Raw genomic sequence first — 17,534 nt, 5'->3', positions numbered from 1 at the left:
AGGGGATCGATGTTACGCCTAGGTGGTGGTCCTGGTTCCAGTTCGTCCCAACAAGCGGTGCGCAGGGTAGAATCAAGAACTTTGTACACACCTGACCATATTTTATGGACTGTAGTGGCACTGTTACCCTAAAATAAGTACGGGGCTTGCTCACATTGGTGCTCAGGATCCGGTGCTAGTGTGCTTTATACCACTAACCAAACACATTTGATCTCTCCAGCATGGTCAGTTGTTGATGTCGTTGACCTGTTGTTTACTCCTAGACACGCCCACTCAGTAATAACGGCACTTTAAATCAACCGAGGCAAAGTTGAGCAGGGCACATCCTACGACTGTGCCAGTGGGGTTGAGGTCAGGGCCCTGTGCAGGCCAGCAGACGGAGCTAGGACAAAGACATTGCTCTGTTAGGTGGGGTGTCCACATACTTTTGGTCCACTTACATAAGCGCTTTAGCATGACTGAGAAGACCGAATAGCCTGTTCAGGTGGAGTTAAGTAGGTATTAGGTTAAAGGAATGGCCGGTGTGACGCCAAAAAGGTCAAAAGAAAGTGCGCCAGGGCGTGAAATCGAGCTCTTTGTTCGACCTGACAAACGAGTAAACCGACTAGCTTAACTTAGGAGCTAACAATAATTACGCTCAGGCAACTTCACGTGGGCGTCCTCGGCGTGACGAAGGGGAAAGGGAACTCGATAACGGACTCGTAATAGTAGCCTACACGTGATGTTTCGGTTCTCGTATCTGAGCACCGATCGTAGTGTGCTAAATATCGCCCATCCATGCGAACGCAGCCTACGGATTGGCTAACGTCGATCAGACTCGCCCCAGGTTTACGACCGTCTCAGGATCCTGGCTGTTCCTTAGCTTCCGTCTACTACGTCGGCAGACGCGTATTTTCCAAGCGACTTGGGACCAAGTACGACGCTAATGTTTAGGTGTTAACGACATCGCCCCAGGTTTACGACCGTCTCAGGATCCTGGCTGTTCCTTAGCTTCCGTCTACTACGTCGGCAGACGCGTATTTTCCAAGCGACTTGGGACCAAGTACGACGCTAATGTTTAGGTGTTAACGACATCGCTCAGGGATTTTCTCAATAGTCGTATAGCTAGTTGCTAATTTTGTTCGTTTAATTATTCGGAAGATGATAATTTTAGAAGCAGGATGCTCAGGAATAGCTAGCACGTTGGAGACCCCGTGATTCTAGAGTCACGGAGACACGTCAATTCCGAAGGTTAATTGATCATAAAGCGATTGTCGTTAAAGGAAAGGAAAACGCTAGCGAGGAACCGTGTCTAACCTTTGATGAAGTAGTCTCGGTTGGGTCCGACGAGGGTGTTGTATGGGTATCCGTAGTAGGCGAGGGTCAAGGGGTCACACTGATAGACGTAATTCTGCTGCATGCCGTCACCACTTGTCGCGCTTCCCTTGGACGCCTTCTGGTAGCGAGTGTACTGCTCCTTGTCCACGGGCTTGGCCAGCGTGACCTCGATGCAGGAGCCCTCGATCTCCTTCCCGTTCAGGTTGTCCATGGCCGCGACGGCGTCCTCCCGGCTGGCGAAGTGCACGAAGGCGTAGTCCCGGATCTTCTTCACCCGCTCCACGCAGCCCGGGTTGTACTGGCAGAAGACCTGGCGCAGGGTCTCCTCGCTGGTCTCGATCATCAGGTTGCGCACGTACAGGATCTTCACCGTCTCCATGATGTCCTCGTCCACGTCGATTTCCGGCTCCGCCCAGTCCACGGCGATCTGGTGGCCCCAGAGCTGTAGAGGCAAGAAGACCATGAGCATCCTGGCATTGAATATCCTTGACCTACCCTTCTTCTTGGAAGGCTTTGGAGAAGATGCCCATGTAGGCACACGTTGGACAAGTAGGCTTGGCTCGTACCCAGGGGCACAGACTTGCCAGAACAAGGAAAGACCTTGATCTCTTTACCATTCAGGTTGTCCAGAAAGAGCCTTCCCCAAGCTGTTTCCACAAGATGCCAAGGTAAATAGGAAGAGCAAGGGTAGTGTCTCGAGACTTACCTGTATGCGACCCGGCATGAGTTTCCTCCTGGCCATGGCGGCCGCCCGATGGGACTCGAACACACCTCTGCGCTCCTCCACTTTCTCTACAGGCACCCTGGGCAACCAAGATCCCAACACAACGTCGATAACCCCGCCCTCTTAGTCCGGTCTTTCCCATCCAGCAGACTGGATGCCAGTCATGCCCGCTAGATGGCGCCCAGCCGACCGGGAGCAGAGCCGAGATTTGAACCCTGACACACACTTCTGCGCTCCTCCACTTTCTCTACAGAAGCTGTAACTGTTTCCGCAAGATGCCAAGGTAAATAGGAAGAGCAAGTCTCACCTGTATGCGACCCGGCATGAGTTTCCTCCTGGCCATGGCGGCCGCCCGATGGGACTCGTACTCCACGAAGGCGAACCCGCGGTTTTTCATCTTGTCCGCGGCGCTGGCGTACACGATCACGTCCAGAACGCCTTCGGTCACCTTGGAGACCTCCTCCAGGATCTCCTCCCGCTTCTTGGTCTTGGGGATCCCGCCGATGAACAGGCGGCAGTTGTCGACGCTCGAGCAGACCCCCAGCAGCCGCCCGGGCCGCACCTCGTAGTTGTTCAGCTCCCGCACGGCGCGCTTGGCCTCGTGCTTCTGCGCGTACATGACGAAGGCGTAGCCGCGGTTCTTCCCGTCGAAGTCCATCATCAGGCGCATCTCGTAGATCCGGCCCACGCTCTCAAACACCGGCACCAGCTCGTCCTCGTAGACGTCGCGTGGTATCTTGCCCACGAAGATCTCGCAGCCGCGCGGAGGGGAGGGGCCCTGCCAGCCGGGGGGCGGGCCGTACTTGCGCTGTCCGTTTTCTTGCACCATCTTGTAGCCCGTCCGGTCCATCAGAGCCAGCAGCGCGGCTTCGTTATGGGCACCAGCGACGCCCTCTGAAGCGGATTCCAGGTGGAGCGGGTTACTGTTGGCCGGATTGGAGCTGGAGGGACTCGAGTGACTCATGGAGACGGCAGAGGCGGAGTCTTCTGCTGTCATTCTGACACAAGCTTCCAATCAGAGTTGGAGTCTGGGGAGAGAGGAGGAGCATGTTGTTAGGCTTCTTGTGGACACCTGACCATGAGCCGGTTTGCAACTACAACAGTCTCTACTCGTCTGTTTTAATGCATTTTACCCCCTGTTCCCCCTAATTCAGAATAGCCGATCAGCTGCTGGGGACCATGACGGTGTCCACGGGGGGTGTATATTCGCCTGACACACACCTCTGTGCTCCCCCACTTTCCGTACAGGCGCCCTGGGCAACCAAGGTCCCAACACAACGTCGATAACCCCGCCCTCTTTGTCCGGTCTTTCCCATCCAGCAGACTGGATGCCAATCGTGCCCGCTAGATGGCGCCCAGCCGACCGGGAGCAGAGCCAAGATTCTGGCCATTTTTATACACTCCGAAAAGCGTCCTGAGACGATGTCCCAAAAGTTTTAGGCACAGGACCAGCTCAACAATTAACCATCTGGCCAGAAGTATTCGGACACCCGACCGCAAGCTTGTTGGAAGCCCAGTTTAAAAAAACAAACAGTATTAAAATTGATTTAACGAACCTCCGTTTAACGGATTTCGAATTTAACGGACGAAATCTGGAAGGCCGAACGTCCGGTCTGATCGTTTCCGATTCCAGTAGTTCGGTGATCGTCCGCTAGCCGACGCGCGTCTCTCTACTGCATGTTTACGCGAGTGTTCGGCCTTATTTTGTCGGGAGGCTCGCTTCGTTCTCGAGACCGGTAGTTCGGTAATCGCCCACCTTGGGGGTAGTTTCTTCCCCGTCTTTATCGTACTCCAGAATTCCTTCTCTTGACCCTTACCCCACACAGCACGGGACGGGACGTAATCCTGTCCCGGACCTAAAGCCACCCGATAAAGCCGGCTAAGCCGCACAGGTCTGCATTTTTCAGGACGGAAAAAATCTCTGGTATGGATTTATCCGATGCCGCCAAGAGTGAATATACGACGTCCCAAAAGTTCTAGGCACCGACGTTAACAGAACGCGGGTTAAAGGGTTGAGGGTCCGATCCCGGCCAAGCCGCTAAGAAGTGAGGACTGAGGTTAAAGCTCTTGTGCGTCCAACAGTAATTCAACGGGGCGTCCACATACTTTTGGCCACATAGTGTGTTCCCAACACAAATTCAAGAAGTGAATCCCTGCAGTCCTGTTCCGAAATCGAACCGCATATCGTTGGACATCTGGGCTCTGATCCACCCGCTTATGGCCGAAAGTTTGTGGACACCCGGAAATAGCTTTTGTGTCTAGTTTAAACTGAAACAGTAATTAAGAGGGGCGTCCACATACTTTTGGCCACGTAGTGTGTGCCCAAGGCTAATTCGAGAAGCGAATCCCTGCAGCCCTGTTCCGAAATCGAACCGCATATCATTGGACAGAGTGTTCGGCTTTGTTTTGTCGGGAGGCTCGCTTCGTTCTCGGCATTGATATGATCTGAACCTCGATTTAACGGATTTCGGATTTAACGTTCAAAATCTGGAAGACCGAACGTCCGGTCCGATTGTTTCCGATTCCAGTAGTCCGGTGATTGTCCGCTAGCCGGCGCACGTCTCTGTACTGTATGTTTACACGAGTATTCGGCTTTATTTTGTTGGGAGGCTCGCTTCGTTCTCATCATTTTGATACGATCTGAACCTCGATTTAACGGACCTCCATTTAACAGACAAAATCTGGAAAACCGAACGTCCGGTCCAATCGTTTCCGGTCCCCACGAGAAGCGCCCCGAGATCGATAGTTCGGTAATCGCCCACTAGATGTCGCGATAGGCTTTATTTTGTCGGGAGGCTCGCTTCGTTCTCGGCATTTTGATACGATCTGAACCTCGATTTAACGGACCTCCGTTTAACGGATTTCGGCTTTAACGTTCAAAATCTGGAAAACCGAACGTCCGGTCCGATCGTTTCCAATGCCAGTAGTTCGGTGATTGTCCGCTAGCCGGCGCACGTCTCTCTACTGTATGTTTACGCGAGTGTTCGGCTTTATTTTGTCGGGAGTCTCGCTTCATTCTCGGCATTTTGATACGATCTGAACCTCAATTTAACGGACCTCCATTTAACAAATTTCGGATTTAACGAACAAAATGTGGAAGACCAAACGTCCGGTCCGATCGCTTTAAATTCCAGTAGTTCGGTGATTGTCCGCTAGCCGGCGCACGTCTCTCTACTGTATGTTTATGCGAGTGTTCGGCTTTATTTTGTCGGGAGGCTCGCTTCGTTCTCGGCATTTTGATACGATCTGAACCTCGGTTTAACGGACCTCCGTTTAACGGATTTCGGATTTAATGGACGAAATCTTGAAAACCGAACATACGGTCCAATCGTTTCCGATTCCTGTAGTTCGGTGATCGATTTAACGAACCTCCGTTTAACAAATTTCGGATTTAACGAACAAAATGTGGAAGCCCAAACGTCTGGTCCGATCGCTTTAAATTCCAGTAGTTCGGTGATCGTCCGCTAGCCGGCGCACGTCTCTGTACTGTATGTTTACGCGAGTGTTCGGCTTTATTTTGTCGGGAGGCTCGCTTCGTTCTCGGCATTTTGATACGATCTGAACCTCGATTTAACGGGCCTCTGTTTAACGGATTTCGGATTTAACGGATGAAATCTGGAAAACCGAACATCCGGTCCGATCGTTTCCGATCCCCGCGAGAAGCGTCCCGAGACCGGTAGTTCGGTAATCGCCCACTAGATGTCGCGATAGGCATTATTTTGTCGGGAGGCTCGCTTCGTTCTCGCGCAGTACAGTCATTTTAATATACAATACACACCGATCAGCCATAACATTATGACCACCCCCTTGTTTCTACACTCACTGTCCATTTTATCAGCTCCACTTACCACAAAGCATGCAGAGAAACAGATGGACTACAGTCAGTAATTGTAGAACTACAAAGTGCTTTAAGGTCAAGAAAGAGCCAAAACACACACAAACACACACACACACACACACACACACACACGGCGTATCGAAATACCTGCGCGTTCCATAGTCCGCTCTGCGCGCCACGAACAGCAGCATGTGACCGAGTGTGTATGTGTGTGTGTGTGTGTGTGTGTGTGTGACGAGCGACTAACAGTCAGCAGAACTGAAGCTCGTCCACACACTTCCTCCTTCACACACACACACACACACACACACACACACACACACACACACACACACACACACACACACACAGAAACAGGAAGACCCGCCGGTCAACCAATCACGAGGTCGCTGCAGGATAGACAAGTCATCAAGTCATCTTCCCTATTTTGTTCCCCCTGGGTGACGCGTTTAGACGTGACCGCTTCCCACCCGTGTTATCGATATAGAGCTTCGCAGCTAGAACAGGCTCCGCTCCTGGAGCGAGAAGCACCTGTCGGTAATGGGCGTGGCCTCCTACTTTCGCCTGTGTGTGTGTGTGTGTGCAGCAGCAGGTGGATGATTAACCTGCACAAATCACGGCATGAACTGAACACGAACACAGAGTGTGTGTGTGTGTGTGTGTGTGTGTGTGTGTTAGACAGAGAGTGGAAGCGAATCCTTGCAGTCCTGTTCCGAAATCAAACCGCATATGGTTGGATATCTGGGTTCTGATCCACATGCTTCAAGAACCCAGTTTAAACAACTCAAACTGTAATTAGAAGTGGCGTCCACATACTTTTGGCTATATAGTATGTAGTGTGTGCCCAAGACTAATTCAAGAAGCAAATCCCTGCAGTCCTGTTCCAAAATCGAACCGTATATGGTTGGATATCTGGGTTCTGATCCACGTGCTTTAAGAACCCAGTTTAAACAACTCAAATAGTAATTAGAAGTGGCGTCCACATACTTTTGGCCACATAGTGTGTTCCCAATACTAATTCAAGAAGCGAATCCCTGCAGTCCTGTCCCGAAATGGAACCGCATATGGTTGGATATCTGGGTTCTGATCCACCTGCTTATGGCCGAAAGTTTGTGGACACCCGGAAATAGCTTTTGTGTGTCCAGTTAAACAACTGAAACAGTAATTAGAAGTGGCGTCCACATACTTTTGGCCATACAGTCTGTGCCCAGTTTCACAGAGCTGGCCTGAGCTTTAAAGCCGGGTCACATGATGGATCAGGCGACGTTTAGGGGGTTAAAGAATAATTGGACTTTATGACCCCGAGATCATGTGACGTTGGGACACTGATTGACCGGAGGAGCCGAACGTCGTCGTAAAAGTTTCGCGGTTAATCGCTGACCGAGTATTTCAACCGTAAAATCCTCCTCTGTACTTCGGAACCGGCACAAATTCCCACAGATGTGTGAGAAGCTCTGTCAGAAAAGTGGCTGTTCAATAATATAACCTTATAACCACCTATTACGGTAAAACTGCCTTATAACCGCCTAATAACCACCTATCACTGCCTATTACTGCCTATTAGGGTAAAACTGCCTTATAACCACCTAATAACCACCTATCACTGCCTATTAGGGTAAAAAAAAAAGCCTTATAACCACCTATCACTGCCTATTATGGTAAAACTGCCTTATAACCACCTAATAACCACCTATCACTGCCTATTAGGGTAAAAAAAAAAGCCTTATAACCACCTATCACTGCCTATTAGGGTAAAACTGCCTTATAACCACCTAATAACCACCTATCACTGCCTATTAGGGTAAAACTGCCTTATAACCACCTAATAACCACCTATTACGGTAAAACTGTCTTATAACTGCCTAATGACCACCTATCACTGCCTATTAGGGTAAAACTGTCTTATAACCGCCTAATAACCACCTATCACTGCCTATTAGGGTAAAACTGCCTTATAACCACCTAATAACCACCTATCACTGCCTGTTAGGGTAAAACTGTCTTATAACCGCTTAATAACCACCTATCACTGCCTATTACTGCCTATTAGAGTAAAACTGCCTTATAACCACCTAATAACCACCTATTACTGCCTATTAGGGTAAAAAAAAAAAAGCCTTATAACCACCTAATAACCACCTATTACTGCCTATTAGGATAAAAAAAAAGCCTTATAACCACCTATCACTGCCTATTAGAGTAAAACTGCCTTATAACCACCTAATAACCACCTATTACTGCCTATTAGGGTAAAAAAAAAAGCCTTATAACCACCTATCACTGCCTATTACTGCCTATTAGGGTAAAAAAGCCTTATAACCCCCTATCACTGCCTATTACTGCCTATTAGGGTAAAAAAGCCTTATAACCACCTAATAACCACCTATCACTGCCTATTACTGCCTATTAGGGTAAAAAAGCCTTATAACCACCTATCACTTTATTGCCACCTTATAACCGCCTATATTACAGTATAACCACCGTATAACCGCCTATATTACAGTATAACCACCTTATAACCGCCTATATTACAGTATAACCACCGTATAACCGCCTATATTACAGTATAACCACCGTATAACCGCCTATATTACAGTATAACCACCTTATAACCGCCTATATTACAGTATAACCACCGTATAACCGCCTATATTACAGTATAACCACCGTATAACCGCCTATATTACAGTATAACCACCTTATAACCGCCTATATTACAGTATAACCACCGTATAACCGCCTATATTACAGTATAACCACCTTATAACCGCCTATATTACAGTATAACCACCTTATAACCGCCTATATTACAGTATAACCACCGTATAACCGCCTATATTACAGTATAACCACCGTATAACCGCCTATATTACAGTATAACCACCTTATAACCGCCTATATTACAGTATAACCACCGTATAACCGCCTATATTACAGTATAACCACCTTATAACCGCCTATATTACAGTATAACCACCGTATAACCGCCTATATTACAGTATAACCACCGTATAACCGCCTATATTACAGTATAACCACCTATTACTGTATAACCGCCTTATAACTGCCTATTACTGTACACACACACAGCTTTGTCTAGTCGGCGCCCCTTGGTTAAAGGAAAGAGAAATGAAAGCTCAGGACGATACGGGCCGCCACGAGGACGCCGATACGTTCCGAGACGTTCAGGGACGTTCAGTGTGCGTACGAATAATAATATAGGATTCTTATTATGACCTGTAAACTACAAGCAAGGTCACACACACACACACACACACACACACACACACACACACACACACACACACACACACACAGTGTGTTTGCATTAGTTTGATAACGGGAGATAAAGTGTGTGTGTGTGTGAGAGAGAGAGAGAGTGTGTGTGTGTGTGTGTGTGTGCTCTATATAACACAGGAAATCTGGGACGCATTGGAACGTCGACTGCAGGCCAGAGATTCCGGGCACAAGTTCCCACAGTCGCACTACATGAGCGGAGACTGTTATTGCCTCAATCTGGTATAATAGCTGTATAGTAGCGTAATGTGGCAGGAGCTTCAGTCACAAGGGCTGCTGTCTAGTAGCGTCAGCAGAATGCACCAAGAGGACGGCGTGGGTCGTACCGCTAGATCGATACCAGCGATGTAATGCACTGTCGTTCTGGCATCGGAACCGTACCGGTCAGGATCCCGGTGGGTCCGGTTCCACCGCGAAATACCCAGGAATAGACAGCGCACACCGAACGCGGTAATGGGGCGGGGGCGGGGCGCTATACAGGGGGCTCTCGGGATCAAAGGGCGATTTTAATGAACTCTCCCTACGCTCCATAAACCATAATAAGAAGCCACAGGCTCAAGGTCAAAGGTCACTACTGCGCTAATCTAGCAAGCTAATTCCTTTCTCATGAACTAGCCACAGTGATTTGTTTTTATGCTATTTACAAATTAGCCAGTTAGCCGGTTTTACATCTGCAAAAAACAGAGCAAACAAAAAAAAGTAAAGCTAATGCTAATGTTAGCACATACCGTTTAGAACCACGATTAATCGGCAGCTACAAAAAAAAGCTAAAAATTAGCTAATGCTAATGTTAGCACATACTGATTAGAACCAGGATTAAGCAACAGCTACAAAAAGGTTCTGACATTAGCCAGTTAGCCGGTTTTATATCTGCAAAAAACAAAACAAAACAAACCTAAAGCTAAAGCTAATGCTAACGTTAGCGCATACCGATTCAGACGAGGATTAAGCGACAGCTACAATGTAAGGTTTTGATGTTAGCAAGTTAGCATGTTTTAAATCTGCTAAAAAAAAATAAAAATAAAAAAATAATAATAATAATAATAATTTTGGGATTCGAACCCACAACCTACCAACTGACAGTCCAGAGTTCTAACCGCTGGGTTGCCACATCCAGGCAAATTCCCTTTCAGCATAAAATGACAGTTGGGGGGTGACTGCTCGGCAGCGACGGGATCCGAACCCACAACCTACCGACTGATAGTCCAGAACCCTAACCACTGGGTTGCCACATCCAGGCGAAATCCCTCTCAGCAGAAAATGAGAAATGGGACCGCTGCGGAGTGTTCCAGAACGGGCGGAGTCCGGGCGGAGTCATCACCCGCGTAATAAAAGTCACGCTGCGCTCGCGAGAGCGATAACAGGGTCAAAGTTCGTCCTGGATGAGGTTTAATGATTACAACTGTGGTTAAAGTATAAGAGACAAACAGGCGGGTCAAAAGTATCTGGACGCCTGAGCGTGAGCACGAGCTCAGAAATTGTGGTTGTTGATCCGGAGTTGATCCCCAAACTGTCATTTTCTTCTGAGAGGGAATTCGTCTGGGTGTGGCAACACAGCAACTAAGACTCTGGACTGTCAGTCGGTAGGTTGTGGGTTCGAATCCCGTCCCGTAGGGTGCACGAAACCCCAAACTGTCATTTTATGCTGAGAGGGATTTCGCCTGGGTTTGGCAACCCACAGGTTCGGGCTCTGGACTGTCAGTCGCTAGGTTGTGGGTTCGAATCCCGTCCCTGCCAAGCAGTCACCCCCCCAAACTGTCATTTTCTACTGAGAGGGATTTTGCTTGGGTTTGGCAACTCAGTCGTTAGAACACCGGACTATCAGTCGGTAGGTTGTGGGTTCGAATCCCGTCCCTGCCAAGCAGTCACCTCCCCAAACTGTCATTTTCTACTGAGAGGGATTTTGCTTGGGTTTGGCAACTCAGTCGTTAGAACACCGGACTATCAGTCGGTAGGTTGTGGGTTCGAATCCCGTCCCTGCCAAGCAGTCACCCCCCCAAACTGTCATTTTCTACTGAGAGGGATTTTGCTTGGGTTTGGCAACTCAGTCGTTAGAACACCGGACTATCAGTCGGTAGGTTGTGGGTTCGAATCCCGTCCCTGCCAAGCAGTCACCTCCCCAAACTGTCATTTTCTACTGAGAGGGATTTTGCTTGGGTTTGGCAACTCAGTCGTTAGAACACCGGACTATCAGTCGGTAGGTTGTGGGTTCGAATCCCGTCCCTGCCAAGCAGTCACCCCCAACTGTCATTTTCTACTGAGAGGGATTTTGCTTGGGTTTGGCAACTCAGTCGTTAGAACACCGGACTATCAGTCTGTAGGTTGTGGGTTCAAATCCCGTCCCTGCCAAGCAGTCACCCTCCAAAATGTCATTTTCTACTGAGAGGGAATTCGCCTGAATGTGGCAACCCAGCGATTAGGGCTCTGGACAATCAGTCGGTAGGTTGTGGGTTCGAATCCCGTCCCTGCCAAGCAGTCACCCCCCCAAACTGTCATTTTATGCTGAGAGGGAATTCGCCTGGGTTTGGCAACGCAGTCGTTAGAACACCGGACTATCAGTCGGTAGGTTGTGGGTTCGAATCTCGTCCCTGCCAAGCAGTCACCCCCCAACTGTTATTTTCTGCTAAGAGGGAATTCGCCTGGATGTGGCAACTCAGTCGTTAGACTATCAGTCGGTAGGTTGTGGGTTCGAATCCCGTCCCTGCCAAGCAGTCACCCCCCCCAAACTGTCAATTCATACTGAGAGGAAATTCGTCTGGGTTTGGCTCTGGACTGTCGGTCGGGTAGGTTGTGGGTTCGAATCCTGTCCTGTAGGGTGCAAGAAACTGTCATTTTCTCCTGAGAGGGATTTCGCCCGGATGTGGCAACCCAGCGGTTAGGGCTCTGGACTATCAGTCGGTAGGTTGTGGGTTCGAATCCCGTCCCTGCTAAGCAGTCACCCCCCCCAAACTGTCATTTTCTACTGAGAGGGATTTTGCTTGGGTTTGGCAACTCAGTCGTTAGAACTCTGGACTGTCAGTCAGTAGGTTGTGGGTTCGAATCCCGTCCCTGCCAAGCAGTCCCCCCCCAAACTGTCATTTTATACTGAGAGGGATTTCGCTTGGGTTTGGCAACCCAGCGGTTAGGGCTCTGGACTGTCAGTCGGTAGGTTGTGGGTTCGAATCCCGTCCCTGCCAAGCAGTCACCCCCAACTGTCATTTTCTACTGAGAGGGATTTTGCTTGGGTTTGGCAACTCAGTCGTTAGAACACCGGACTATCAGTCGGTAGGTTGTGGGTTCAAATCCCGTCCCTGCCAAGCAGTCACCCCCCCAAACTGTCATTTTATGCTGAGAGGGAATTCGCCTGGGTTTGGCAACGCAGTCGTTAGAACACCGGACTATCAGTCGGTAGGTTGTGGGTTCGAATCTCGTCCCTGCCAAGCAGTCACCCCCCAACTGTTATTTTCTGCTAAGAGGGAATTCGCCTGGATGTGGCAACTCAGTCGTTAGACTATCAGTCGGTAGGTTGTGGGTTCGAATCCCGTCCCTGCTAAGCAGTCACCCCCCCAAACTGTAATTTTCTACTGAGAGGGTTTTCGCTTGGGTTTGGCAACCCAGCGGTTAGGGCTCTGGACTGTCAGTCAGTAGGTTGTGGGTTTGAATCCCGTCCCTGCCAAGCAGTCACCCCCCAAACTGTCATTTTCTACTGAGAGGGATTTCGTCTGGGTTTGGCTCTGGACTGTCAGTCGGTAGGTTGTGGGTTCGAATCCCGTCCCTGCCAAGCAGTCACCGTAGGGTGCACGTTTGATGCTAAGAAACGTGACTGGCCTAAACGAAACCCCGACCCTGACGCCACTGTTGAGGCTGAACGGAAGCGAATCCTTGCAGTCATGTTCCGAAATCCTGTATGTAAGTTGAGGAATAATGAAGTGCTTTAGGTGGCGTCACTTTTACTTTGACCCTTGTGTGGCCGTTTCTCGTCAGCCAATCAGATCGCTCCTCTCTGCTTGAGCAGGCCTGAGGAATGTGTGTGTGTGTGCGTGTGTGCGCGTGTGTGTGTGTGTGTGTGTGTGTGTGCGCGTGTGTGTGTGTGTGTGTGCGCGTTTAATCGGGACATGTCCTTCTTCCTTCATACAACCTGTGTGGTAACTGGACCACAGGATTTCGGAACATGACTGCAGGGATTCGCTTCCATTTAGTCTTAAGTGCACTGAGCGTGAAGTGACGGGACAGGATTCGAACCCACAACCTACCGACCGACAGTCCAGAGTTCTAACCACTGGGTTGCCACATCCAGGCGAAATCCCTCTCAGCATAAAATGACAGTTTGGTGGGGGTGACTGCTTGATAGGGACGGGATTCGAACTCACAACCTACCGACTGATAGTTCAGAGTCCTAAACACTGGGTTGCCACATCCAGGCGAAATCCCTCTCAGCATAAAATGACAGTTTGGGGGGTGACTGCTTGGCAGGGACGGGATTCGAACCCACAGCCTACCGACTGATAGTCCAGAGTTTTAACCGCTGGGTTGCCACATCCAGGCGAAATCCCTCTCAGCAGAGAATGATAGGGACGGGATTCGAACCCACAACCTACCGACTGACAGTCCAGAGCCCTAACCGCCGGGTTGCCACATCCAGGCGAAATCCCTCTCAGCAGAACACACGCGAGACAGATCAGAGAATGATAGGAACGGGATTCGAACCCACAAACCCTACCCCGACTCTGACAGTCCCGAGTTCTAACCACTGGGTTGCCACATCCAGGCGAAATCCCTCTCAGCATGGACGGGATTCGACTGACAGTCCAGAGTTCTAACCACTGGTTGCCACATCCAGGCGAAATCCCTCTCAGCATAAAATGATCAAACCATGATTTTGCTGCTACAACAGTCTCCACTCTTCCAGTCTCTCAAACGTTTGCAAACTTTGACATGTTGTCTTAACATCTGTATCCTGTCCTGACCCCCCGTCCTGCCCCTCCAGCACCCACCCGCACCCTAGCACCCACCGCCCCCCCGGGCCACGCCTCCGGTCGGTGTGCTGCGTCAACACTCCACGCTGATTAAACAGACGATTAAACAGACGCTCAAACGGTCGAAATTCCTCACCGTGTTTATCAAACTGCTCAGATGAAGTCGTTCAGTGAGTTAATAAAGTGCCAAAAGTTTTGGGACACTCTTGAGAGACGCGGATGAGAAGCGGAGCAACCAACGGAGTTCCTTTCGAGTGACTTGCGGTGACTTGAAGTAGAGCGTCTAAATAATCTGCCTCGTAAGGTCCATGTCTCATTAGAATCCCCCTCGGTAGGCAGTAGGCAGCTCACTGGGTATTAGGACAGACCCCACATGACTCTGTATTACTGAATATAGACGGATATAAATAACGGCTCATATTTAATACTGGAGTTTTTCTCTCTCGTGCAGAATTCACTTCCTTCTCCAAACCCACAGATTTGCACGTCAGCTAATTCGGCGTCGCTCTTTTCCAGGAACTAGCCGCTCCCCTGTCGCGCAGCGCGGCCGCCGTGGTTCCAGATCAGTGGTTCCAGATTTTTAGGCGCTGTCTAGATTTTTTTTACTTTTGGAGCTATATGGGAAAAAGTATGCGTCAGTCTATTGTTCATCACATAGGGGTGGGTATTAATTTGTCAGGTAGGCGCAACTCGCGGTCTACATTCCGATTCAACCCGAACGTGTTGGATTAAGTAGACTGCATAACAGTACTGAACGTTTCTGGAACAGGGGTGCGATGGACCCGCCGTGACCCCTGTCAAGAATTCGAGTCGCCGATAATAAACCTCACCTATAATTCAGGCGCTAAAGCGTTAGCGGGGTCGGGTCCTGACTCATGGTCGGTATTCCAATGCATCTCAGGTGTCGAGCTCTTTTTAAAATGCAGCATAATAATTATAATAATAATAATAATAATAATAATAATAATAATAAATATAATAATAATAATAATAAATATAATAATAAAAATTACAATAAATTTAAATATAATAACAAATATAATAATAATATGAATAATAGTAAATATAATAGTAATAATAATAATAAATATAATAATAATTTAAAAAATAAATAATAAAAATAATAAATATAATAAAAATAATATAAATAATAATAAATATAATAATAACAACAATCAATTAAAATATAATAATAAATATAATAATAATAACAATAAATATAATAATAAAAATTACAATAAATTTAAATATAATAACAAATATAATAATAATATGAATAATAGTAAATATAATAGTAATAATAATAATAAATATAATAATAATAATAATAATAAATATAATAATAAAAATTACAATAAATTTAAATATAATAACAAATATAATAATAATATGAATAATAGTAAATATAATAGTAATAATAATAATAAATATAATAATAATTTAAAAAATAAATAATAAAAATAATAAATATAATAAAAATAATATAAATAATAATAAATATAATAATAACAACAATCAATTAAAATATAATAATAAATATAATAATAAATATAACAGTAATATTAATAATAATAATCATTAAAATATAATAATAAATATAATAATAATAATAATAAATATACTAATAATAATTAAAAAATATACAATAATAATAATTAAAAAATATATAATATTAATAATAATTATTTAAAAAAATATAATAATAATAATAATGATTAAAAAATATATAATAATAATAATATATATGACAAAAAATATAATATTAATAGTAGTAATAATACAAATAATAATAATTAAAAATCTATAATAATAATAATAATAATAAAAATATAACAATAATAATGATTAAAATGTATAATAAAGTCATAATTAAAATATATAATAATAATAAAAAATTTAAACAATAATAACAATAATAAAAAATATTATTAACAATAAAAAAAATATATATATATACAGTATAATAAAAATAATTATTACAAATATATAATAATAACAATAATAATAACAAAATAATAATATTGAGTTTTCACAGTCTCAGGGTCGCGTTACAAGAGAGGAAGAACAAAACTCAGACACTAAAGCATAAGCAGAATCAGGTCCTGACTCACGGTCGGTATCCCAATGCATCTCAGCTCTTTTTGGAAATGCACCATGTGACCGAAAACGAGCTAAAACAGAGCGAGCACGCCTATAACGATATACAAACTGTATGTATAAAAGGTTTCGGAACAGGGGTGCGATCGTTCCCCTGCGATGGACCCGTCCTGACCCCGGGTCAAGAATTTCCATCACTGATAATAAACCCTGTGGAACCTCAGAATGAATTCTGGGTAATACACGTGACACAGGGAAGCGGCGTCTGTTTAGCTTTCCTCATACCAACGTGCCAGGAGTGCCCGGCTACATACCCAGGCACAAATCCCCACAGTCATGCTCATAAGTTTCGGATTCCTTGAAGGTGTTCATTAGGTAGTCATTAAAACACACGTACACACACTGATAACACACACACACACACACACACACTCGGGCCCACCCTAACAGTAAACACGGGAGTCCAAAGAGCGAGACCGAGAGTGCAAAACCTGGCAACGGTGAGGCTCTCTCGCTCGCTCTCTCTCTCTCACACACACACACACACACACACACACACACACACACACACACACACACACACACACACACACACACACACACACACACACACACACACACACACACACACACACACTATATCTCAATGCTGAATACTTTAACGAAGGTGAAACAAGGTCAAACAGACTTAAAAACCTCAATTACTGACGTTTGAGGATGAGTCAACAGCCCACACCTAGAGTGTCAATGATGGCACACACACACACACACACACACGGTACTGAAAAGTAGCACCACACACACACACACACACACACACAAACACACACACCGTACCTGCCTCCTCAGGTGAGTCGTCTGTCTGAGCGTAAGTGCACCGCGTTGCCTCCTCGCCCCTCGCCGAGTCTCTCCACTCTCAGACCGAAGTGGAGTGTGTGAGTGTGTGTGTGTGTGTGTGTGTGTGTGTGTGTGCGCGCGTGTGTGTGTGGGAGGCGGCGGAGCGTTTGCTCAACGCTCCGACAGGGTGGGGCAAAAGGAACAAGGTGCCCCCTCCTACCTGCCTCCTTCTCCGCTCCTTCCAAGATCTCTGGCTCAGGAGGGCAAAGTCCTGCGGCGGGCGGGACGGAGGAGAGATAAGGAGCGGGGCGTCCGGGTCCGGCCCCAAACGGTACGGTGCACCGGGGGGACGCCGAGTACTCTCGGCCAATCGGACGCCAGAGCGTAAGCAGGGTCGGGTCCTGACTCGTGGTCGGTGTTCCAGTGCGTACCGAAGGTGTCGGACGGGGTCCGGGTCGGTCCAGGTCTT

General features: G+C 47.0%; 1 protein-coding gene across 1 annotated transcript in view; it reads right to left on the bottom strand.

Moving 5' to 3' along the window:
* rbm47 (RNA binding motif protein 47) overlaps positions 1-17,534 on the bottom strand; it is a 43,596-nt gene that overhangs the window by 8,865 nt on the left and 17,197 nt on the right. Inside the window, exons 2-3 of the mRNA XM_063008273.1 lie at positions 2,349-3,069; positions 1,297-1,759 (exon numbers count right to left, since the gene is read on the bottom strand). Coding sequence (XP_062864343.1) covers positions 1,297-1,759; positions 2,349-3,038 — 1,153 coding nt within the window. The 5' untranslated portion in view covers positions 3,039-3,069. The remainder of the gene's footprint in view (positions 1-1,296; positions 1,760-2,348; positions 3,070-17,534) is intronic.

Source organism: Trichomycterus rosablanca, chromosome 14 (genome assembly GCF_030014385.1).
Source record: "Trichomycterus rosablanca isolate fTriRos1 chromosome 14, fTriRos1.hap1, whole genome shotgun sequence".
Taxonomy (NCBI): domain Eukaryota; kingdom Metazoa; phylum Chordata; class Actinopteri; order Siluriformes; family Trichomycteridae; genus Trichomycterus; species Trichomycterus rosablanca.
The sequence above is the reverse complement of the archived record's forward strand: the minus strand, read 5'-3'. Positions and strand labels throughout refer to the sequence as shown.